The 23,733-nt window shown below is 42.7% G+C and overlaps 2 protein-coding genes across 6 annotated transcripts; one reads left to right on the top strand and one right to left on the bottom strand.

Moving 5' to 3' along the window:
• The first annotated feature begins 290 nt into the window (after positions 1 to 290).
• Positions 291 to 4,084, top strand: LOC148406238 (uncharacterized). Its single transcript, XM_088404356.1, has 5 exons — positions 291 to 451; positions 1,409 to 2,127; positions 2,205 to 2,399; positions 2,522 to 2,744; positions 3,224 to 4,084. Exons 2-5 carry the CDS (start codon positions 1,524 to 1,526, stop codon positions 3,414 to 3,416), a joined length of 1,215 nt encoding a protein of 404 aa, XP_088260482.1. The 5' UTR covers positions 291 to 451; positions 1,409 to 1,523; the 3' UTR covers positions 3,417 to 4,084.
• Positions 4,080 to 20,538, bottom strand: LOC148406237 (myocyte-specific enhancer factor 2D homolog). 5 transcript variants are annotated; one of them, XM_088404352.1, is made up of 14 exons: positions 20,385 to 20,538; positions 16,870 to 17,162; positions 15,313 to 15,516; positions 14,385 to 14,522; positions 14,174 to 14,269; positions 14,053 to 14,113; positions 13,714 to 13,770; positions 13,462 to 13,646; positions 13,163 to 13,192; positions 11,464 to 11,593; positions 11,189 to 11,372; positions 10,872 to 10,940; positions 9,798 to 9,848; positions 4,080 to 8,558 (listed from the first exon to the last, which is right to left on the bottom strand). In XM_088404352.1, exons 2-14 carry the CDS (start codon positions 16,921 to 16,923, stop codon positions 8,120 to 8,122), a joined length of 1,698 nt encoding a protein of 565 aa, XP_088260478.1. In that variant the 5' UTR covers positions 16,924 to 17,162; positions 20,385 to 20,538; the 3' UTR covers positions 4,080 to 8,119. The 5 variants fall into 5 exon arrangements, with proteins under 5 accessions (XP_088260478.1, XP_088260476.1, XP_088260477.1 ...); XM_088404350.1 differs by having other exon boundaries at positions 14,053 to 14,269; XM_088404351.1 differs by lacking the exon at positions 13,163 to 13,192 and having other exon boundaries at positions 14,053 to 14,269.
• Positions 20,539 to 23,733: the final 3,195 nt, after the last annotated feature.

The raw sequence follows: 23,733 nt of genomic DNA, 5'->3' as shown, positions 1-23,733 counted from the left end.
AACTGCAATGGGATCGTCAGTTTATTTGCACAATTTTGAAGATTTCTCTATGGTCTATTTGTAAATCGAAGAAATAAACTAATGACGCACTGAGATGACGTCAGACCACTCATAATACAAAATTATTAATTATCAAACCAATATTAGTCGAAAACTTGAATTCAAATAATCACGCCAGGAAAGTTACAAAGTTGGCGAGGAAAACGAGGAATTAAAAAAGAAAAAAAAAAAACAAAACACAATCCTAAAATGCAGTGAAAATCAGCCCTAGGCGGAGTTTCGGCTGATGACGTCACCGCACAGGCACGGTTTGTGTGCACCTGCCACACCTGTCCTGCTAACTTTTCCCCCACTTCCGCTAGTGACGAATGAAAAATATAAATACATAATTCGGCCCTATAGTCTCCGCAATTGGAGTTGCTTCGACGTTTGTGAGCATACCGTGAAGCAGGTGAGTCAACTCTTAGAACATAACACCGCTTTTTGTATATGAAAGTTGGCCAAATAAGTAGCTAAGATAAAACTTTTGCATTCCTTCGCTCGTCGATTTGCTAGCGCACTTTCGAACAGGCCTGTTTGTTTTCATTTCGTTATTTCACCTAACTGCGCATTTTCCTGTCGAAACACAAAGCAAATGGCGTTTGAAAAATGTTTTTACTCAGACTGACGTTTACTGTCAGTGTTTTTTGTAAGAGGATTTCTCTGGTCAAAGTTTGCCTTTTGTGCTCCTCCGAGTAGCTACACTACAATTGAATTTCCTGCTAACCATTCTTTAAACTATTACGAAGTCATATACGGATGATTTAAAACAATTCTATTACAAAAATTTTGTACATTTTAAATTTAAAATTATAAGCATTTAAAAAGATAAGCAACAGAAATACATGTTTGAATGTTTTTTTTTTTTCCCACGTCAACAATAACATGGCTAAAACGATTAAAAATGATGAGAATTTCACATATCAATCTGGATAAAATGTTCTTGGACAGGTGTGGAATTTTTACAGATGGTTGCTCATGAAAATTCGACTTCGTTTGAACCCCACCCCCTAGAAAAAAAATAATTAGAGCAGGAATTAATAATAATAATACTATGATACTATAATCGTCACCCCAAATATGTATTAACTTGAAATGAAGGAAAAAGTTACCTGTTTTCAACAGATCAGATGATTAAGCGCGACAACAGTAACATCCGGAATCATCAGAAATTGATATATAAAATCTTCACACCCCTGTTTGAGGAAAAACAAAACAAGATTAATAATTTCAAAAGATTTCCCGCTATCATTGTGCACATCCACTTATACTGTTGGTAGAAACGTGGCCTTCAAACCTTGTTAAATATGAGCTAGCTCAAGCTGGTTAAGTGCTGATTAAACATTCCTGAAATGTTGTCTCCTCTCAGGGAAAATTCAACGATGCTATCGAGTATGCGGGAGATGCGCTTCTGACGGCCTTCCAGCTTCATATTCGGCGACAAGTTTGCATTTTTATCCTAACTCATCAAAGAGGTGAAAAACATGGCCGGCCAAGTGTCCAAAGGGGAGGAGCTGGCGGTGCTCTTGCCGGTCGGCCCGACGGGAAGTGACAAAACGTCCGAAGACGAATTCAATGAGGAAAAAGATGAGGGGGCGGTCAAAACCGAGGAGGGAGAGAAGGTTCCGGGAGCCAACGACGTCACCCTGCCGTGGCCCGGCGACAGGGAAAAGAAAAGCCAGGACACGGACGGCGTCTCGTCCGGGGTTTTCGTGTCCGACGCCGAGGACAAGGACGAGGACGGGCTGAGCAAATCCAAGTGGCGCGAGAGTATGCCCGAGGGCGACAAGTGGCGGGACGACCCGCAGGCGGCGCCCAGACGCAGCACGGGAGACGGCTCGCTGGCCGACGACGAAGAAGAAGAACACGAGGAAGAAAAAGAGTCCCGTTGGCCCTCGGAGAAACACGTCGCCGGTTTCACTCCTCGGGTGAAAATCGTCCGGCGGCAATCCAGCGAGGTCATCCTCCAAGAGAGCAGACTGGACATGGACACGGACACGGACGACCGCCACCATCGCAAGGAAAATGCCACCGAGTCGCAAATGGCCCCGCATTATGACGACTGGAAAGAATCCCAGCAAAAAGGCGGTGAGTTCACTTACATCATGGAAATGACAGCCCTCCCAAAAAAAAGGAGCTGTAGAAAGCTTTTTTTCTGTTTCCAGACCTGTGTGGCGATTTGTGCAGCGAAAAACTGAAGCTGATCTTGTGGACAGCGTCGGGCGCACTGGTGTTTCCTTTCCTGGTGTGGGGGGGTTACGCGCTCCTGCCCTTTGACTCCCCGCTGTTGGGCAGCGCCCCCCACAGGGTGGTCTACACACTACACTGCGCCGTCTTCGCCTCGGTTCCCATAATGCTGGGTAAGCGCAAACACTTTTGCCGACTTAAGCTCAACAAATGTGGGTGATTATTTCCTGACACGGCCTCGGGTATGAGGGTACGCGCACCCCGTTTTATTTTTGACTCACGTTTTGGTCGGCAGGCGTGCTGGTGCACGGCGTGGCCAGGGTTCGCTACGGCGAGGTGACGGCGAGCTTCGACGGCAAACCGCACAACAGGAAGGTGTCCGTGCACGGTCATTACGTCAGCCAATCGCTGGGCCTCTTCCTCTTCTACTTCCTGCAGCTGGCCGTCTTGGCGTCTTACGTCGAACACGACCTCATCAAAATAGTGCCGCTTCTCACCGTCGTCTTTGTCTTTGGAAGGTACTGAACATCATAGACATCGGGGTAATGGCAACCGCCATGTTGAATGTGTCAGATCCGCCTGTGTCAATGAAAGAGCTGACTCTATAGCGTAAACGCGCCAGGAGTTAACGTTTGTGATCAAAAGCATTATCCTTTCCGTGCTTGTGATTTCTAACAATGGGGGCGTTTCCACACTTACGACACAGCTGCTACCCACATTGCAAGTGTAACTGAAGAATGGAAGTCAATCTTTCATATGCACCAATCGACATAGCACACAATATTCTGTCAGCCTTGAAAGATGAGTGAAAATGCGAATGGGGCCCTCTAGAGGTTTGCTTTCCCAATAACGCTTGGCACTGAAAGAGTTAAAATTTAGGAATGGGTAATGAATTGAAATAACATTTTTTTTTTCCTATTTTAACAAAAACGTTTTTTTTGGATTGTTACTTCTGCGGAATGAGTTGACTCACCAGCACGCTCGTCTGGGCCGGCAGGTTGATCTACTGGCTGTGCCTGTCGCTGGACAGCAGCGCCCGAGGCCTGGGCTTCGCCCTGTCCTTTTTCCCCATGCTGGTCATGCTGGCCGCCAACCTTTACTTCGTGTGCTCTTCAACGGGACCCGAGGCCGTCTTTGACGTGGAGCCGCCCACGACGGCGCCTCCGCCCCGGCAGCGCTGGTGGGGCTGAGCGGCGTGCCCCGCGGGGCTAGCGAAGCAATCTATATATATATATATATATATATATATATATATATATATATATATATATATAATTTTTTTTTACCTCATTCAATCCCAAAAATGTGATTACGTTTTTTTTTCCTCAGTGTTTTGCTAAAATAGGGTCTAAAAAAGGATAGTAGTGAGAAATCTTTCTTTGGGCAATTAAGTACTAATCAACTACTTTAGGTACCAAAAGTAAATTACTTTGGCGAAAACTAATCAATTAGTAATTAGTTGATTAGTACTAGCTATTTAGCCAAATTTGAAAAAAAAATACTAAGAAGCAGCTGGGTGTCTCGACTAAGAAAAAAAGAAAACGTAAAAATACGTCTTTGGCATTGAATGAGATTAATTTTCTATTCTTCAATGACTTCTCTTTCTGTCATAGCCTTTCATTCAAACTTTTTGTTTCAGCCAGCAAAACTGAACGTTTTCCTGCAAAATCTGACATTGTCTGGGAAAAAAAACCCCAAAGTGTACAGCTTAAAAGCAACTGTAAATACGTCTTTTTATATGAGGCTGAAATTTGTCAGAACGATCCATATTTCCGTTTATCATTTATTTATGAGCAAGCTGATTTGCGTTGACATTTTGAACGCCTTCCAATAAAACTCGGACAAGCGCAAGGTTGAACTTCACTCCGTTTGTCATTTAATATATAAAATACAGTAAAACATACGCAAAAAGGAGAAGGTTTCAAGGGACTTGGATACTTTGGTACAACAAACACTTTTTCTGTAAAAGCGGTATAGAATTTCAATAACATCAGTGCATACTTTTGTATATGAAAATATACACAAACTGTATATCGTTCAAGAAAAACAAAAAAAACGGCAAAACATCTTTACATCAAAACCCATAGCAGACTAGCTCAACACAATATATTAGCTATAAATTTCATCTGAAGTATTTTATTTGCTACATCGTTCCGACCGCGCGTGACATAACGGTGACCTGCGTCCCATGCGCCTAAACGGGTTTCGAATTCCACCAATTTTTCTTTATAAATATATTCTATATCTGGATGAAAACTGCAGCATTTAACTGGTACGTTCCTTTTATTGCATTTGCTAATACCGCATCGTCCGATCGTGCGAGTTGCGTTGAACGAAAAGGAAACCGGTTTGGATGTCGGGTGATTATGACGACGAGTTCCTCAAAAATATGACAGGCTGGACAAAAGTAAAAAAAAAAAAAAAAAAAAAAAAATTCCGTGGTTGTTTGGCGCTGCACGAAGAAATGTCATAAACGGAACGTGGTACACGACAAGTAACGGGGCTCCGAAATGATGTTCCCCACCCCCCCATTATTAAGATTGTCATTTGACCACAAGGGGCAGTATGGAGCCGATTAGGGGTACTGTCACTAAAGCGTCATTAAGTGAGTTTACCGGAAAAAAAAGCATACGCATTATGGCCACATTTTATACACGCTTAATAAGCTTTTTTGTTTATGTTTTTCACGTCACTGATATCCAATGAGTATTTTTTTTCCATCTAAAATTAAATGAGAAGAAATGATCTCAGACAGCACTAATTTTGTCATTTTTTTGTTTATAAACTCAACTTGAGAACATGACATTATTTTCAATTATTGCAGGGATAAATATCCCAAGATTTTGATACTTAAATTTTTTTTGACAAAAATAATCCTAACTTTTTTGGTCAATATTTGACCGTTTGTCAACTTTTTGTTTTGGCAACGTTTTCTTGTGAATCGCTTCCCAATGTAAATCACATTATCTTAAACTGCGCATTAAATATCGTTTGAAACCCTAAAATCTTTGTAAGTCGGTCACAATCCAATGTAAACGACGCATCTCCAAATTTGGTGATTTTGAGATGCGGGAAAACACTTCTGGAAAAAAAGTACTTTTTTTCCCCTCTTCTTAATTGGCAAAAAAAAAAAGTTTTTTTTTTTTTTTTGGCAAAACAAGTTTCCATTTTGTTTTTGTGTAAAATCAACCTTTATCTCCGAAGATTGTGATTGTCCAATCAAAACTGCATATCACCACGGTGACTTAAGTAGCTGTCCTGGGGTCAAAGTTCGTGTCCCCATTCCTTTATTTTTCTTTAAATATTAGCATTCTTGCGGTAACTGTGTTTTAAAGAAAGTTTGTTTTAAAAATGGATTGTGTTGTAATGCAATAACAGTCTTACAGAGCTCAGCGGTTTCAAGCTCTGCTAAAAACATCTTTTTCTGTATTTTTTTTTCCTCCCCCCAATAAGTGTTACAACACATCTAAGCGCTGCCAGTTCACGCGTGGGGTTTAACAGTCAAGTGACCGCAGACAAGTAGGCGTGATTGGGGTATCGGGGGGGCGGGGCTTGGCGTGTAAGGTCAGAGTCGACATCATCTCTTCTATTTTGACTATAGAACTTGTGCACACACATTCACACACTGAAATAATGGCGACGAAACAAATTCCTATTCAAAATGACATCAAACAATCTGTTGACTTTACTGGTTGCCGTAGAAAAATTGCTAAGTGTGCGTCTAGATATGAAGCTAGGCTAACGTGAGGGGCAGTGATTGTGTGCGAGTGTGTAGCAAAAATGACGACAACACGACCGAGCAGGCGCTAAAGTGGGGTACGCTACCCAAACATATCAACGTCACGCTTGCTTATAATAACGATAATAATAGCGGACAGATCCACCGAGTTGACTTTTTTTTTTTTTGTTTGTTTTTTTTTAGGGCTAGCTAGCAAAGTCTATGCAAATATATTCATATGTACATACACGCGCGTGAAGCCAAAAAGCTAACGGAAGCGTTAGAAATATAGAAAATGTCCGTTCACTTTGAGGAACCGCGGGAAAAGAAGAGGGACGGCTAGCTCGTGCGCGAAGAGGACATCGGGGTTTCGTGGAACAAAGTTGAGAGTCTTTCTACCAAGTGACGGGACCATCAGAATCAGTACCGACAGAGAAAGGACAACGGCGTGGCGCCCAGCCGTCGAGAGTTGCGGCGAGTGTTCGTTTTGCGTCGCGCCGCCAATTATTTGGCATCCCGAGGATTGCGTTGGCACCGGGCGCTTCCAAAAAGAAGAAGAAGAAAAAAAGTGCAGCGTGGGAAGGACTTGCTGAAGGATGGACAGGTTTAAAATGGCGTCCGCAGAATGCACAAAGTGAGGTCCGCTGAATGTGGACTGCATGAATGGAGGTAACTGAACGGACCCGAGTGGACTATCGGTTGGTCCGGACGTCTTTTTTTTCTTTTTCTCCTTAATCCAAAAGGCTTCTGCGCTTCTTAATCTGCACCTTCACCTAAATGGTTCTAGTTGCAACAAATATGGCCATCTCTCTCTGATAAAGCTTCTGGGACAATACGATACAACTCAACTGCGAATATATGTACAAATAGGTTATTGAGATGATAGCTGGATTAAGATTCTGGGGCAATATGGAAGTATTGTTTGGTTTGGGGTGGGGCTGAAGGTAAATCAACTATTCTATTTAAGCCATGTGGCATTTTTCGATAAATTTTCCATATCACAAAAGAATCAATGGAAAAGTCTAGGGAGCTGAAATTTCTGGCAGATTATTAAAACGTGTAAAAGTTTAAAATGCAACGGTTCTGACGTGATTGCAGCTGGAGATTATATATATATATATATATATATATATATATATATATATATATATATATATATATATATACACACACACACACACAATGTGTGTAGTTTGCAAAGTGTGTGCACAAGGGTTAAATAAGATGGCCTGATCATTTTGGCTAAATCATGTTATGCTTTTGTGTCTAAACCAAAAAATATGCTGTATTTTGATGATGTCATCACTTCTGGGAGATGATTTGATGAAACTTTTACCAATCAAAAACAAGTTATGATGCATAGCACGCCCTCCGTGCCCTTTTTGGATCTTATAAGGTGGCCCTCAAAACACAACTTTGAAAAGCCAAACCTAAGTGCTATTTTCGATTAAAACGACTAATATGCTAGTCAAACGAACCGCACAGTTTAAAGTTATTTTCAAATTCTAGTGTGCCTTACAGCAGACATCCATGAAGGGGCGGTGCAGTTGGTTGATATGGTATCGCTAATGCTTGCAGAGCCGCCACTGAAAATAATTAGATGGCAATCGCTGTCTTCTTTTTCCTTCTTTGCATGCATGGATAAGAAGGGCTTTGTCTTAAAAATAGCTTACTAGCACTGTGACATGCTAAAAACAATTAAAAACCTAACATATTTATTTGTACTAAACATGGTACAAATTTTTCATGTACCAAATATTTAAAAATAAAATAGAATGTGTTCAATCTATCTGTAATTATCTGTAATTTCAATATTGTGACACCGTGATTATTTTTGCTTACGGTAACCAGACCGTCAGAATCTAATAGTGGCCAATTTAAAAAGGAAAAAAAAAGGAGCCAATCAGCATTAACCAGCCATACCGAGGATTGAGAAGGGAAAAAGCCTTGTGGGTTACAGTATTTGGAAGAACCAACAAGAGTCCACTTGCCTCCATTCACGCTTTGCCCGGGAGGGTGAGAACGTACACAGACGTGTTTGGTGCTGAAGCTAAGATCTTGTGTCAAAGCGCGCGGTGAGGCATTCGTAAGCAACGTCCTCACGTGAGGCGTGTAGGACGTGACGCGATGTGTTTGAGTGTCGTCCAAACCTCCCCGCGTGACCCGGGCCGCCGCTTATGTGACCCAGGTGTCCAGTCTCATTCTCTTGATGTTGCCTCCCTCTTGTTCCGGCGACGTGCTGAAGTCAGAGCGGGCGGGCCCCACGCTTCCTGCCGCGCCGGCGCCCATGTTGCCGCCGCCGTTGTTGTTAGCGCCGCCGCCGCCGGCACCCCCGCCGCCGCCCGTGTCCTCGCGGTCGCTTCCTTCGAAGGAGCTGGCGTTGCTGCTCACGCTGTCGGCGGGCGAGCGTCCCGTCGGCGGCTCCAGGCACAAAAGTGAACCCGGGTACTGGGGCGGCGCCGTGAGGGTGGCGCCAGAAGACGGAGGCGGCGGGGCCGGCGGGGGGCAAGGGGTGCTGCGGTCCCGGCCCGGCGACACCGGCTCCGACTTGATGCTGACGCCGCTGCTGGTGTTGACCGTCAACATGGCGCCTTGAGGTATGTGTGCCACGGGCCTGAGCGCGAGGATAACAAAAGCGCGTTAAAATGGCCGACAAAGGTGATGACATCGCGTCTAAAATGCGCATCACAAAAAACACCAAGAAGCCATTTTCATCAAGCCTGTGATGCATTCAGGGACCCCGTGGCTGACGCACAAACGGGAAGATTCCGGAAGTGAGAGCACGACCGTTTTGGATTCTTCGCCGGAACATCACAAGGAACCAAAGACGCTAATGCTAGCATGCTAAGCTATTAGACAATCAGGGCGTTTGCATGCATGTTTAGTGCTGCAGTGGAACCTCTTAAATTTTTTTTCCCTTTGGGTTTTCGCCATGGGAGCAAAAAATATGCACACTGATTCAACTTAAGGATCACTACAATAGTTTTATCTATCATTTTGATTTTAAAGTGATTTATATTTACAAATGTAATACAGTATACTTTCAACTAGAATTTTCCATGATCGTAAACAATGCTTGCACAATTACTTGATCACGATTTATGATGGCGACAGTTTGAACGGATTACTCCTTGATGTCCAGCGTTGTGCCGAAGCTTCAAAGAGATTCCACCGTACTTGCCATACGACGTTTTTGCTATTCTGCCCGCCTCCACCACATCTGCGGCAGATTATTGGCCTTTTTCCAAATGACGTTCAAGTAACAGTATTGTCAAAACTGCAACGTGCTCAAATCATCGTTCTCCACTGAGAGCAAAACAGGCCAGGCGTGTTCGCTCCGATAGCTACAGACGTAAGGACATACATTCAGGTGGCACGATTTACAACCTACAAGTGTTTTTTATCCAAATAATGACCGCGACTGACTTTACTTTTCGTTAGGGCTAACTTAAGTGATAAACTTCGCTGACGTTCAGGGCACATTTGCCATTGTAAGAAGAAAACTTTCATAAATCGTGTGAAAAGCCACAGTCCAAATGTCCGACGAGACGAGTGGGAAAACCTCGTGCGATGGCTTATCTTATTCATGATGATCGGAACTGAAATGTTATGATTACCGGCTCAGCTTTTGTTCCATGAAAAATGAGTGAGGCGATATTGGGAATTCGCTTCCAGAACGATCGACGCGACGGCCCTGGAAGCGTGACGCGACACCTGGACAGCTCCTGACTGCGCACACATACGGACATGCTAAGAAGGCAGGAAGGCGGGTGCGAGGACGGGGATTTCAGCCAAAAAGCGCACACCAAGACAAACAGGGCCCGGGGGAGGAAGAGGAAGTGGGATACAGTACCGGCCCAACCACTCATCTCTACCCAAGAGCAGGTTGGACGGAGAGCTCAGACTGTGGGGAAGAAAACAAAAGGTTGGAGCGTCCCAGAACCCCAAAAAGACGAACCGGACGTAATTGAGCATTGATAAACCGCGGCAACATCAATTATGTCATCTGGCACGACACAAAAACTCTTCTGCGCTCTACGCACACCCAGGGACTTGACACTGAAAATGACCACAAAGACACATTTAGTTCCTTCCTGCTTCACTCATGCGGCTGTCGCAGCGTCAAAGACAAGACCGTCGACCTGACAGGGACAAAATGCGTCACGACAACCACAGTGACAGAGTATGTGTGAGTCTGTATCGAGTTAACACTGCAGGTCCTTAAATGCACTGGCACTATCTACGGGATGATTTTCACTGCATACTTCAGCTGCTATGATTTCAGTTAGTCTGCACAAATGTACTGTATTTGCTCAAAAACACAAAAGCTGTGCCAGATATTAATTTACCCTTATATTTGAGAACTACATGATGACACGGCAAATGAAAGCTATTTATAATGATTATTCATGTCCAATTGTTTATTTCTGTGCTTGCTTAAGAGTTATTTACACATATGACAGATGACTCAGGAATAGGAGGGATAGCGGTTCAATCTGTCCCATCCAACATTATCTATATTTATATATTGTTATATTATTTGTTATATATTCAATGTTATATTTTTTTTATTACATAAAATTGGATGTTTTATTCAAAAATAGCACGGTGGAAACTAATGGATATTCATTTTTAAATATGTGAATTCATCGACAATGCCATTCAAAAGGTAAACATGGCCCTTGCGCACACAACAGTTTCTCATACCGAATGTATCGCCTGAATTCCACCCACAAAAAAAGGACCCGCAGTGCAAATCCTGCCTTACGGAATCCAGCAGAGGAGCTAATTTGAATACACGGTATGCATGGGTGTACCTAATAAATTGTCTACTGTGTGTTGTCCTCCCTACAGACACAAGGTGGCGACACTGGACGCACAAGCGCACGTGCGCGCGCAAACACACAGGTTCGCGGTGACTGTTCACCTCAGATTGGTGGCCAGACTGGACACCTGGCTAGACAGCTCGCTGCTCTGTTTGTCCACGCCCCACATGCTGCATGGCGACAAGAGCACAGGGTACACTTCAAGGACCCGCCTTTCCCACTAATATCTGCCGTGTCCCAACCGCCATGCAAGGGGCCACGGCGGGATTGGTTCATCTACTCGCGTCGCCGAGAATAACCGCGGCCCTACTCCCGGTGCGTGGAGACTGAAATGGCGAAATGCTGGCGAAGAAAGGTGAAATGCTCGTCGTATGAACAGCATGCGAGCGGATGGGAGGGAAGGGCCGAGAGGACTTACACCAAGTTGCTGAGCGACGCCAGATTGATTTGCTGCTGTTGCGTTTGCTGCGGCTGCTGCTGTTGCTGCGTGACGACGGGTTGCTGCTGCTGCTGCTGCCACGTGGCCACGCTGGTGGGCAGCAAGCCGCCGGGGGAGGCCAAGGCGTGAAGCGCCGTAATGTCTGCGCTGGTCAGCTGGTACTCTGCAAAATAAATACGGGGGGCAGATTTGAGCCCCCTTTCCCGCTGCCTGTAAATTCCGACAACATGCGCGACGGTTATTTTGAAGCTCGCCTGTGTTGTATGCCGTGGGCATGGCGGAGAAGGGCAGCCCCTGCGCCAGGAGGCTGGGCGTGGCCACCGACACAACGGGCGTGGTGAGGGTTTGGGCCACCTGGGCGCCGACCGCCAGTCGCTGGGCGTTCTGTCGGAGAGGAAGCGAGTCTTTTACGTGTGGCGCCGGTTGCGTTTGTAAAGGCTCAGGCATGCTTGCGGTGACAACGTATGCGGCGTCAGGCTTTGTTCCTTGTTATGTGTGAGGCATACGTAAATGGGATATTACATTAAAGGCAACTAAAACCTATATGATGAAATAAATGCCCCACGTATTGTAGACTTCCATGTCTCCTTCAAATAAATGACTCTCAAATCTAACCGAGTATACTGATTAGGTGATGTAAAATCTATTGCTAACCAAAACAGCAGCACTTGCCAAAACGCATAAACAGTTTCCAATGGGTGTAGCCTTCCCGCATGTCGTAAACTAATTTCCCTTAACGTTTATGTAAAGACGACCTCTTCGTGACCCAATTACTGTTTGTTTGTGTACCTAAATTAGACCCACTACACATTCTGAATTGCATGCATAGGTGTCAAACTTCAGTCCTCAAGGGCCGGTATCCTGCATGTTTTCAGTTTTTTTTTTCTCCCCAACACACCTGATCCAAATGATTAGCAGCTTGAAAGTGATTGTTATCCTTTGAATCAGGTGTGGTTGAGAGAGAAAGTTAGAAAACATGCAGGATACCGGTCCTCGGGGACTGGAGTTTGACACATGCGGTTTAAAGCAAGAACTCCTCATGTGTGAACCCCTCAAAGACTTACACATGCCTTTAATGTAATGCCAAGAAATGTGGAGGCGTGTAAACTGTCATTGTGGGTGAGGAAGGTGAAGATGGGTGTCAACTTGTCGGTGAACAAGGATCATGCCATGCGGCGCTTTCCCAGTTTGGTGAAAACAGTACAGTAAACCCTCACCGATACAGAAATGGCCATTTTTCAGCATTCAGTCAAATAAAACTAAAATTACTTTATGGCCAAAAGAGCATCCAAGAAGTACTTGTTTTGTACAATGCTGGCAGAAAGCAGGAAAGCTAGTGTTAAAGCAGGCGCCTGACAGGAAGTCTCAGCTCCTTGGAGTCAGCAAGGTGGTAAACCTCTCAAGGTGAAACAGAGAAAGGTCAAAATCTCAATTGGGAGTGGTGTCAGTTACCAGCTGATAGTTCTAGAAATGTAAGGATCAGTCCAACTAAAGAGTGTTTTGTTTTTTTTCCCCAATTTACATTAGGTAACACAAAAAAAGGAATACTTGATTTTTCTGTATGTTGTAAAATACTAGTACTCGCACATCGAATTATTGATAAACAATTTCCTTTAAGGGTGAGGTAAGAAGAGTATTAAAGTGTTTTGGGACCAATGTTTATATTTGGGATTAAAACTATTACTACAAACCACATAATGCGCCTTGGGGTCCCTTCCCCCAACAAATAGAGAGGGTTCACTGTACTTATTTCCTTATGGTGAACGGTCCCGCATCACAAAGCTCATGATGCCGGGACGAGAGTACAACACGGTCATGGGGCCTGAACCGCATGCAGTCAAACTGAGGATCATCCCGAGAAATGCCAGTTAAAACAAAACAAAAACAAAACAACAGCAAAACCACTGAGTGTCTTCCTTTCTAGCTCGACCATGCTAAGATGCGGAAATTCACCTCATTTACCAACTCCAGCTCATCCTCTGTCTGCGAAGGATGTCAACAGAAGAGGGTTACATGTTTATAAGAAGTCACAAACGTAGAAGGTGCGGCTTCATTGAAAACACTACAAGCCACGGGGAAATACAGTGTCTGCCGCTGTCTGTGTGCGAACGCATTCACAAAACCGCAAACTATGCTCAGCGGCAGCACCTGCAAGAATGCTGCCTGACTGCCGCCGCAACCGGGCAAATAAGGCCACGCGCTGAATACGTCAACAGACAAAAGAATGAAGACGAAAGTCGTCAGTGGCTCACCATCTGCATGAGGCTCTTCCCGCCCTGAGAGGTGATGACGCGGAGGTCCGGTTTGCGGCTGCTCACCATCTGGGGGCTGGCGGAAGGCGGCGGCGGCGACTTGGCCGGGGCCACCTTGCCCAGGTTGTTGCCGTTGGACACGGCGAGGAGGCCCGGCGAGGCCCGGGCGCTGGTATAACCGTTAGCTGTGCGGAGAGATCGGTAAGACCTGGCCCACGCAACCGATGAAGAAAATGCTAATTGAGTACTTACGAACTGGACTTGGACATCCTCCGTTTGAGTTATTCAGGTCACCTCCTAAAAGTGCGCCTGTTGGATTCCAGAAATCAGTAACAAACACAAATAATCGATACATTTTCTTCTATTTTTATAATGCCGCTTTGTTGAGAGGCTAGGAGAATTGTCACAAGCTCCTGTTGCGTTATAGTGACACATTCATTTTCAGGATACCGTTCTCTTATACATATTAGTTATAAACAAACACCTTGATAGTTGCCGTTTTTTATATGGCACTCAGAGGACCTCTTGGAAAGTGAAACGCTATCAAAGTTTTAGTGCTCCTTTCTGCTGACGCTCAGCAGAATATCTCACCTGCGCTGGCCGGTCGCTGTGGCAACCCGGGAGACACGGTGTTCCTCGGAGGAGCCGGTTGCTGCGGCGACAGGAGGTGGGTGTCGGCGAGAGACGACGCCGTCACGTAGGAGGTAGTTACCAGCGCGTTGCCGGGGTTGCTGAACTGCAACGGGCTGGGATTGGACGCCTGCACGCTGACGGGCATGGAGAAGGTCTGCGGCGGCGCCGTCGACTGCTGCCGTGTTACGGACGACAAACGCGTTGCGTGTGATGCGCGTTGCGTGTGATGCGCGTTGCGAGTGATGCGCGCCGCTCTCTAAGCGGAAGACGCCGTTTGATTTCACACTCACTCCGTAGCGCTTGAAGAGAACGTCCAGGTCCTCTGTGGTCTTCCGAAACTTGTCGTCATTCAGGGGGGACTGATCGATGGAGTCTTCGCCGTCAGGCTCCGGACTGTCACAACCGTTGAAGCCTTTCTTTCGCAAAGTCTACATGTAAAATAGGGAAGACTTGCTTTACCCTACATGCTGTGAAATATACATAGATGTTATAATATGATGTAAATAGGGCACACAGACTATACTAGGCACGGGTTGATATCGGATTCTGACGGGATGAGAGACAATATCCTGCATGAACATTTTTTTTTTTGTGTACCATGTTCACTACAAATGAATGAATAAATAAATTAAAATTCTTCTTGCTTTGTAGTTGTTAGCAAATCACAGTGCCCCCGTCACTGGTGAGCTATTTTTAATACAAACACATGCCAGGAAGGATTTAAAAAAAACAAACATTTGCCATCTATTTTCAGAGACGGCTTGAGTCAACTCTGCAAGCACTAGTGATACCATATTACCAAATTGCACAGCGCTTTCGCATACTACACTTAGAAAAACCTTTTAAAATAATCTATTTTCGGATTCATTTCAAATGTAACCCTTAAAACTATGCGGAAAGCTTGTTTGCCTAGCATGATCAAAAATCTTGAGTGTTTGATCAAATATAAGCACTTATGTTTAGTGTTTTTTTTTTTAAGTCAAGTTTAAGAGCCATCTTGTAAGATCAAAAGGGCACCGAGGGCGTGCTAAGCATCTTTATTTCATTTCGATTGATAAAGATTTATCCAATCATCTCACAGAAGTGGCGACTGTCAAAATGCTGTGTATTTATTGGTTTAACGCGCAAACATGTTATGATCTTCGTCGTAATGCTTAAGTCCAATTGCCAAGCCGGTTACTGGCCCATACCGAAATGGCGTTATGGTGCGGCCGTTACCTCAATGATGTCGGCGTTGGTGCGGCTCTCGTGTGGCTCGTTGTACTCCGTGTACTTCAGCAGAACCTTGTCCATGTCGGTGCTGGCGTACTGGAAGAGCTTGTTGGCGTGGTTGAAGATGATCAAAGCGATCTCGCAGTCACACAGCACGCTCAGCTCATACGCCTTCTTCATCAGGCCGAACTTGCGCTTGGTGAACGTCACCTGGAACAGTCAGTAAACCTTTTCTGACCGACTGTAATTGCGACATTGCAAGAAACACATTTATGGAAGTTTTTTTTCTGACTACTAATCTGAATCTTAAAAAAGTGCCAAATTGATTGGCTTGATCACTGGCAGCCTAGTTTAAATGGCTCTTTTTAGCTGTCAGTGGAGCACAGTAAAATGGATTTTAGATATATACAGTCATGATGGCACTATTACAATTTTCGCGCATCGTGTTAAACTTAATAGAAAAAAATGACAAAATAAGCTGACAGTTGACACTCAAAAGGAGTAGGTTCAAGTTCAAAGAACTTTGACTTGGAATACTAACAAAATCATTGTTCATGTCACTCATGTTGCTTTTACATCTTTTTCATAAATTAAACAGTAAATAGATAAAACAAAATAGGCTGCTACATTAGTGTGAAATCACTTTCATGGTTAAAAAAAAATGGTATTTAATTAGGTCATCAAGAATTTTTTAAATGTAAAAAATGTACCATTTTTTGAATGACATTTTACCTTTTTAAGTAGAAAAGCACTAGTAATATTTGATACCAATTTCAAGAAATTAAAAAAATAATTATATATCAATTTCAAACAAAATAAAAAAAAAAAATCAAAAAATCAAAATGGCAAGTCAATCTTTAACATACAAAGAAATGTCAAAGAATTTTGCATTGGAATTCAAAAAGCTGAAAAATACATTAGCCATTTTAAAAAAGAGCTTAAAATAAAGTGCAACAGACATTTAGAAGGAACTCACCTTTTTAAATGACTGTTTCAAATGACTTTAAAATAAAAACATTCCATAAAAAAGTAATTGAGGAGCTTTAGGTGACACTGACGATGAATTTAATTACACGTGCGCTTTTGTGATATTTGACAGGATATGGTATGTTTGCTTTGATTAAAACGCGTATGATTTAATAACAGACTAATGCATGTTTAAAAAAAAAAAAAAGTGTGCGTTTTTTGAGCACTGGGGAGCATGGCATACCGTGCGTATGTGCTTCAATTTGAGCCAGGATAAAGGCCACACTCTCATATTGCGGCCTGAGAGAAAAAGGTTGGCCCAAGGTTGCTTTTGAGCGGGTTCAAACTCTTGGCTTGAGCTGCGTGTTTCGTTTCAACTTGACGACGACAGCTGCCGGCGCAAGTGCGCGGCTGTCAAACATGCGCCGCATTCAGCTGCCAGTAACCGGAACCCCAACGACAACCGCCACTCGCGGCGGCGGTTCTGAATCCGACTCGGTGCAACTTTAAAAGTTCACTGAAGACTCAGCGTTTAGTTACAGTGTCGGTTGGCGGTGTGGGGGCACGACATGGAGGTCAAAAACCGTTCTCGCTTACCTGTTTGTTTCTTTCGTCTGTGATCCGCTGGATCTGAATCTTTTTCCTACCCATGATGCTTAGAGGCCGTCAAGTCAAGTCAAAGAAACTATTTCTCTCGTTAGCTGTGTGAGCTTTGTTTGTTGTTCTTTAAAGGCCCGTCCTTAAAAAAAAAAAAAAATCAAATCTCAGATGCGGGAAAGCGGCGGAGGACAAGAGCAGCGTCGATCCTGGCACATTTCTCTGGTTGAAGATGAAGTGACGGGCGGGGAAAAACCGCTTAAGTGATGACGGAGGAAAGTCTTGGTGGTCACCTGCAGGATACAAGAAGGAAAATGATGTCAAATGTCAGGTTTTGTTCACATGACTATTAGGAATGGGCAAGTATTGATACAAGGCATTATTTCAAGGTATCGATACTCGCATTGGCAACCGATACTAAGTTTGGCTGACATTGATTTGAAGTAAGACTTTACTTAAGGGGAGTAATGTATGTATTTGTCTTTGGGGGGGTGAGGGTGCAATTATGGAGAAAAATGGTGCATGAAAAGTATTTTACAATCATACATGTTTTACGACATTTTCATAGAATGAAGTGAATTTTTAACGTAGTTTTTTTTTTTTAAATAAGTCTCAAGCTCATATTCATAATTATGAACATGATCTTAATCGAATAAAATGAAAGTTGCCTATTATCACAAAACATGTCGGAATATTACCATACATTTTGTGACGCACCAACATCTTACGATAATAAAACTGTATTAGTGGTATCGGTGACACTATCCCTAATTGTATTATTATTTCTTTTCAGCACCAAGTATCTGGTAAAAATGTATTCTGTATTATTAGATTCAATAACGTATCTATTTGGGGACGGCTGTCCACATTCCACCAAAAGATGGGTGACTTTGATACGCGTCATCAAAGAAACACGCTTGTCAGCGCACAAGAGTAAAGCGTCGCTTTGCTATTTGTTTTAAGACGACTTTGCTCCAGTTTCACACTACTTGACCAACGTGCAGTAATTCTATTTGGATGTTTTTCACACGACACGGGGCGGTCGACTCGCTGACAAACGCGTCCGTTGTCCTCTGTGTTGTTTACGAAGACCGTTAAGCAGATAGGCTTTAAAACGCCACGTGCGATGATGCGCTCTATTATGAGCGATTAGAAGAAGAACATAGCTCTCCTTCTGTTATCATCTTTGAGGAACATTATTGCAGAGGGGGTTTACATTGTAGAAATGTGCCACACAATGACGTCCCTTTTCTTGCAATAGGGGATAAAACATGATCTTTGACTGGAATGACTCAGGCCCTGCGAGGCTTCTGAGCACCCTCATTAAAGAGTGCAATTGACACGTTCGTGCAACCCCCCCAAGGCAGTGACGGCTCAATTAGGAGCGGCCGGCGTACTGAATGGAATCAGCCAGAACAAGGTCAATTTGGCTCTTTTAATGAAATTTGTACAAATTTGAACTCATCTCGCCGGACACCCGGGAGCGGGGGAAAAAAAAAAAGACAAACGGAGCACAATGGCTATCTTGTTTTTTCAAATGGTGGTGGTGCGGGGGGGGGAGTCATTTGGTTTATTACAGCGAGATCAAATTGGTTAAATCAGCCAAGTGATGCTCAAGCGGGCCTGATGAAGGGGGGACGCAATCATGCCGAGGGTCTTCATCTGTCTGTTGTGGAGTGCGCTCATTAGTGCCACTGACCTTTAAGTGGATTACACACAAGCCAATGAAATGTGGCAAAGCATAAAAAAAAAGAAAAAAATACACGCACACTCTCAGAGCAATTATTTCCACTTCTGCACTGACTCATGTTTATTTGTTGCAATACCTCTTTGCATAACCTTCCCATCTACATAAAGGCTAGTAGGGATTTTGTCAAACACACTCGAAAAGTGACATCAAAGTTGCGCCCGCAGCCAAATAAAACAGTAATTTAAATCAATGAGTAATATGAAAAACATTACTAGGCATTTTCAGAGGGGACTTTGTGACTGTACGAGAAACATGAACATACAGCTGAATTTCCCAAATGGAACACAATCCGTTCCGTGAACACATTTTTCCCCCTATTGGAACTATCGTAAATTCATGTTCCCTGTTTCAAGTATGGCCATCACACCTCACACTTTCTTGTTCTTTTCTGTAGTGGTGTCCCCCCCACCAAAAAAGCAAAGTCTTAATGAGTTGAACCCACACAAATGTACTTAATACGTTCCACTGACAAATCAGAGTGCAAACCCTTAGCCTGTTTTATACAGTTGGAGGAAATTTCTAGCACACAATGATCATAAAGAATAGAATTAGCATTTACTCGCTCATTTAGCAAGTTGAAAAAAAGTCAAAACAAGCAAACACGATTACACATTGTGATTGTGGCAAAGGCTACTCAATTCGACTCAAAGCCAGTAGGGGGCGTTACGGTGTTATTTTGGGAGAAAACAACATTTCTTGGCAATTCTGACCTCCTTTCAAAATTGAATTACAGTTAAATGATTCAATTGTAACACGGTGGTTGAGTGCTTAGCAGATCGGCCTAACAGTTGGCTGTGGGCCTTCCTGTGATGAGTTTGCATATTTGCAGTTATGCTTGCATGGGTCTCTTCCTCTCATATTCTCAAAAAAAAAAGATGTGGTTTGATACCCTTTGAACTAAAAAAAAAGGGCCTCATCAATGATTGTTTGTCTACAAAGGCTGGCAAGCATTTCTTGTTATAAACCACTAATTTTACGTTAAGTAACGGATCTAAACTGTCCTCAAGTGTGCATGTGTGTCAATATGTACCCTGCAATTTTATTGGCGACCAGTTCACGGGTGTACCTCGCCTCGCTCCCAAAGTCGGGTGCAATCGTCCCGATGAGGATAAAAGCTACAATGAGAATATTAATCATCTTGAACGGCCAAAAAAAAAAAAACATTAAATGACACCAATCCAGGTAAATATTTCGGATCATTTGAAGGCTCAAGGACAACAATGCAACGCTTTGAAAACAAAAAGCCTTTAAAGTGTACAGTCTTCTTATTGACTTTCCATTAAATGTTATTTGTACTTTGGTGTGGACGTCTTCACTGGTGGTGCACAAATATTTTTTTATGCGGACTACGTCGAGGTGTCCTTTGACAGATAGGAGACATGCAGGCCTACTGACGCAAGAGAGGGCTCACAGTGTCGTTTTGGGACATTTTTAGCGATCTTAACCGTGGGAAAAACGCAGAAATAAAACATGACGTTGGAAATAGAGTCCACTGGAATCGAGGCCATTAGACAATCCCTCCGTTAACGAGCTCCAGCCGACAGCCATTACCTTCCCTTACAACTCGGTGGGCACGCACTACTTTTAATTCGAATTACGGCAACTTTCGTTCGATTGAACATGCGATTGAGTGTGTGGGATATAACAAAAAAAAACATCCGGCGTTACTAAGCATTTAAGGAGATTTAAATACGCAAAGCAAGCGGCGGTAGTCCGGTGCGAAGGGGGGAAAAGACGCAGGAAGGAAATGTATCACTCCACTTACCCCGATATATTGCCGATTACAAGATACGTCTGCCGGGAAGGAATACTTCTCGGTGAAGAAGCATCGATGAAATTACGCTTGCGTGACGTCTGGTTGTGAAAGAATCCGCGACATTTTATTCCATTTCATGTTTTAAGTAACTATACTGTCCACCAAGGCGATACAGTGAAACTAGCGTATGATCGACGTCATTGACATCAGAATTTGATGGGCGTCCACGCGGGCCAATGAGAGGGCGAGCTGAGATGCGTTTCGGCCAATCGACGCGCATCATGCTATTGCGGGCCGGTCCCCCAGGAGAGGACATGACGGAGGTGACGGCCATGTTGTGCCGTGGTGTTTGTATCCCTCCGCCACAGTATTTACCTTTTGCATGATTTTTGCATGTGGGCAAAAATGTCAGTGGAGGCTAGATCCGCTATACGGGAGGCCGCTAGCTTATTTGTTTTCTGCGCATCAAACCATTTCGCTAATTCGTTGTTGGAAAAGGACAAAACGGTTTTTGTAGTCGCATATATCGTCCTGACAAACGTGACGCTACCATGTCACTACACACTCACTGTATGACGTCTACGCACTAAGTGGACCTTTTCCTGCCGTATGTAAACATTTTTATGGTCATGGTCCAAATTATAAGACAAAGGAGGCTCAGCACTGTTTAAAGTCCTCATAAACCGTTTTTTTTCTACGACAGATTGGCTTTTATGCTTCTATTTCACTTGATGTGTGCAAGACCATTGGTGGGAAACATCCAGCCCATGGGCCACATCTGGCACTGGACTAGGGTTATCAAACTGGGGTAACTGGACTTCTGGAAGTCCGCAAGGCCTAACTTGAGGGCCCGCAATAAATGTTTAGGTTGTGTCAACTTGTGCCAGTAAAACAAACACTAAAAAAAAAAAAAAAAAAATCCTGCCTCCACTCATTCAGCCCTTTTCAGCAGCAAAAAGTTATTATTTTGTCTATAAATTAATGTGATGACTGAATTATTTTAAGTACAATATGTACTTTTAAAAACACATTGCACCACTTTAACAATGAGAAATCACAGCTCTGCTTGTGAATGTCACATGACCAACAAGGGAGCTGCGATTGGTTGTTACCCAAGCCTTGACGTCAGGTCATTTTCAGTCAATTTTTCATTTTCATTTCATGTTCAGTTATAAACCTGAAATCCTTGCATGGTTAGTTTTATATAGTACTAATATATATTATTACAATCTATGCCTTTATTACGAGAATAAAAGTGTATTTTCCATAACAGTGGATTATAATATGAGAATAAAGTTAGATTTTTTTTCAATTGTACATATTATATAAACAAATAGTAGCAAACTGAAATAAGAATTTAAGTCATAAACACAAAACAATTCTCAAAAATTGGGTCGTCCATCCATCCATTCTCTTAACGGCTTGTCCTCACAAGGGTTGTTTTGTCAAAGAAAAAAAAATGAGGGACCGAGTTTACCCATGTTTGACCATGTTCCCCCAAGACCCGGATTAAGACAGAAATAAGCGTTACAGGAAATTTAATTTACGTTCCACTTTGGAGGCATGTTCGGTTTTATACACTTTGGCCTAATGGAGGCAGTATAGAGCTAGAGAGCCACCATGCCAACCAGTTTTTGAATACATAAACTGTCCAGGCGATGGCAGCATAGTAGAAGAAATGAACATTCGCCTCTGCCGTTTTCATAAAGCCCTTTAAAAGGAGTTTCAATACATGCTAATAATTTAATTCAAATAACATCCAATTGGATATAAACTGAATGGGAATTACAAGGTAATAACCCAGGGGTTAAAAATACCTACTTTATACACTGCTGTTGAATTTTACGTTTAAAGATGACTTAAAACGTACAAACACTAACAGAACATTTTCGTTTACATAATATAGTTTTAAAACGTGCATTGATTATTCAATGTATTGTGAAAACAAAATCCTGGTGAAATGTGTACCTAGTGCACACTTTCATCTTGTTTAAACCAAATAACTGAGTATGTTAATGTTTTTATAGTTTGTTATTTAGTTCAAAACTGCAATTTTTCATTCATTATTTCTCATAACACAGAGTACTATGCAGCCAAAGTTCCCCTTTTCACTGAGTCGTAATTTTTAAAACAGGTTAAATGGTCTCAATCCTAATATTCAAATACATTTCACATTTTCATACAAAAAGGTAATTCACCATAGAGGTCTCAATTAATGCTGTACTTGATACAATCATAACCTACAAAGTAAAAAGCTTTAGAGTTAATTGTCTATTTATTCATTTAGAAATCATGGCAAATGTTTTAAAAAATAAAATCCATTTAGATTCAGAAAGTGACAATTGAGTTGTTTTTGTTATGCCATTTGAAAGATAGAATTTTTATACACACGATCAATATAAAAAGTACTAACTCCTCTTATGATATTGGTGCAGAATATTTGTTTTTTATTAAAATATATTCTTGCGCATCCCATTTAGTCACTTGTAGAGTCGCTGTTGTTGATTTATGGCCATGTGGCAATGAGCATGAGTGAATAGATGACACTTTAAATGTGTTCAACACCTTTCTACTAGAGAGGTGTAAAATGCAAAGATAGATAACACTTTTGGAAAACAACTTTTTCTTGACTTCTTACCTTCCTGCAGCACGACATCCGTCCTGTCTTTTAGGCCTAATCATTCATCTGTGGAAAAATAAGTACAGTAGAACAACTTTTAGATATTTCTTCAAATTGTATGCATGGGTGTGTAGTTTGGTCAAAATCAGATTTTTTATTTGGGGTGGGGGGTGAGGAGATGCTTGGAACAATTATTTGTCATCAACACAGAAAGTTCATAATCACACACAAAAAAAATCTGTTATACTTTTTTTTTATCAAGTAGTATTTGATGGGTTAAGCTACAAGGTGCACACGTATCTCGTTGCTAGGTAACTGTTGTAATGGAAGACGTACAGTTACAGTACAAAGAATAAACTCATAGTTAGTGTATGGGCTGCAGTAAATCCCAAGGTAGCATATTCGCATGCAGCTCATGATAATTTGCTGTAAACATCGGACTTCCTCCAATATTTGCTCCAATTACTTGCCAGGGTGTGACATCAATTAAAAAAAAACTCTTAGATAGTGCTAGGTCGTGCATTATGAGAAAATAACAAAGGTAATAAGTGTAATTATCTCAGTTTATAGAGACATATGAAAAAGTTAAGCTGCTGAGCTGTTGCTCACCAAAACAGCAGCACATAACAGTCTTACACTAACCCAAAAGGTAATTAAACCTCATTCACTGACAGCTATAGAGCTCAACAACCCAGTGGGCCAAACAGTGAATTCAGATCATCCCTAATTTTATAACTA

The sequence above is a fragment of the Hippichthys cyanospilos genome, chromosome 21 (genome assembly GCF_059441005.1).
Source record: "Hippichthys cyanospilos isolate Australia breed blue-spotted pipefish chromosome 21, RoL_Hcya_1.0, whole genome shotgun sequence".
NCBI lineage: Eukaryota > Metazoa > Chordata > Actinopteri > Syngnathiformes > Syngnathidae > Hippichthys > Hippichthys cyanospilos.
Note: the sequence above shows the minus strand (reverse complement) of the source record. Positions and strands in the feature narration are given on the sequence as shown.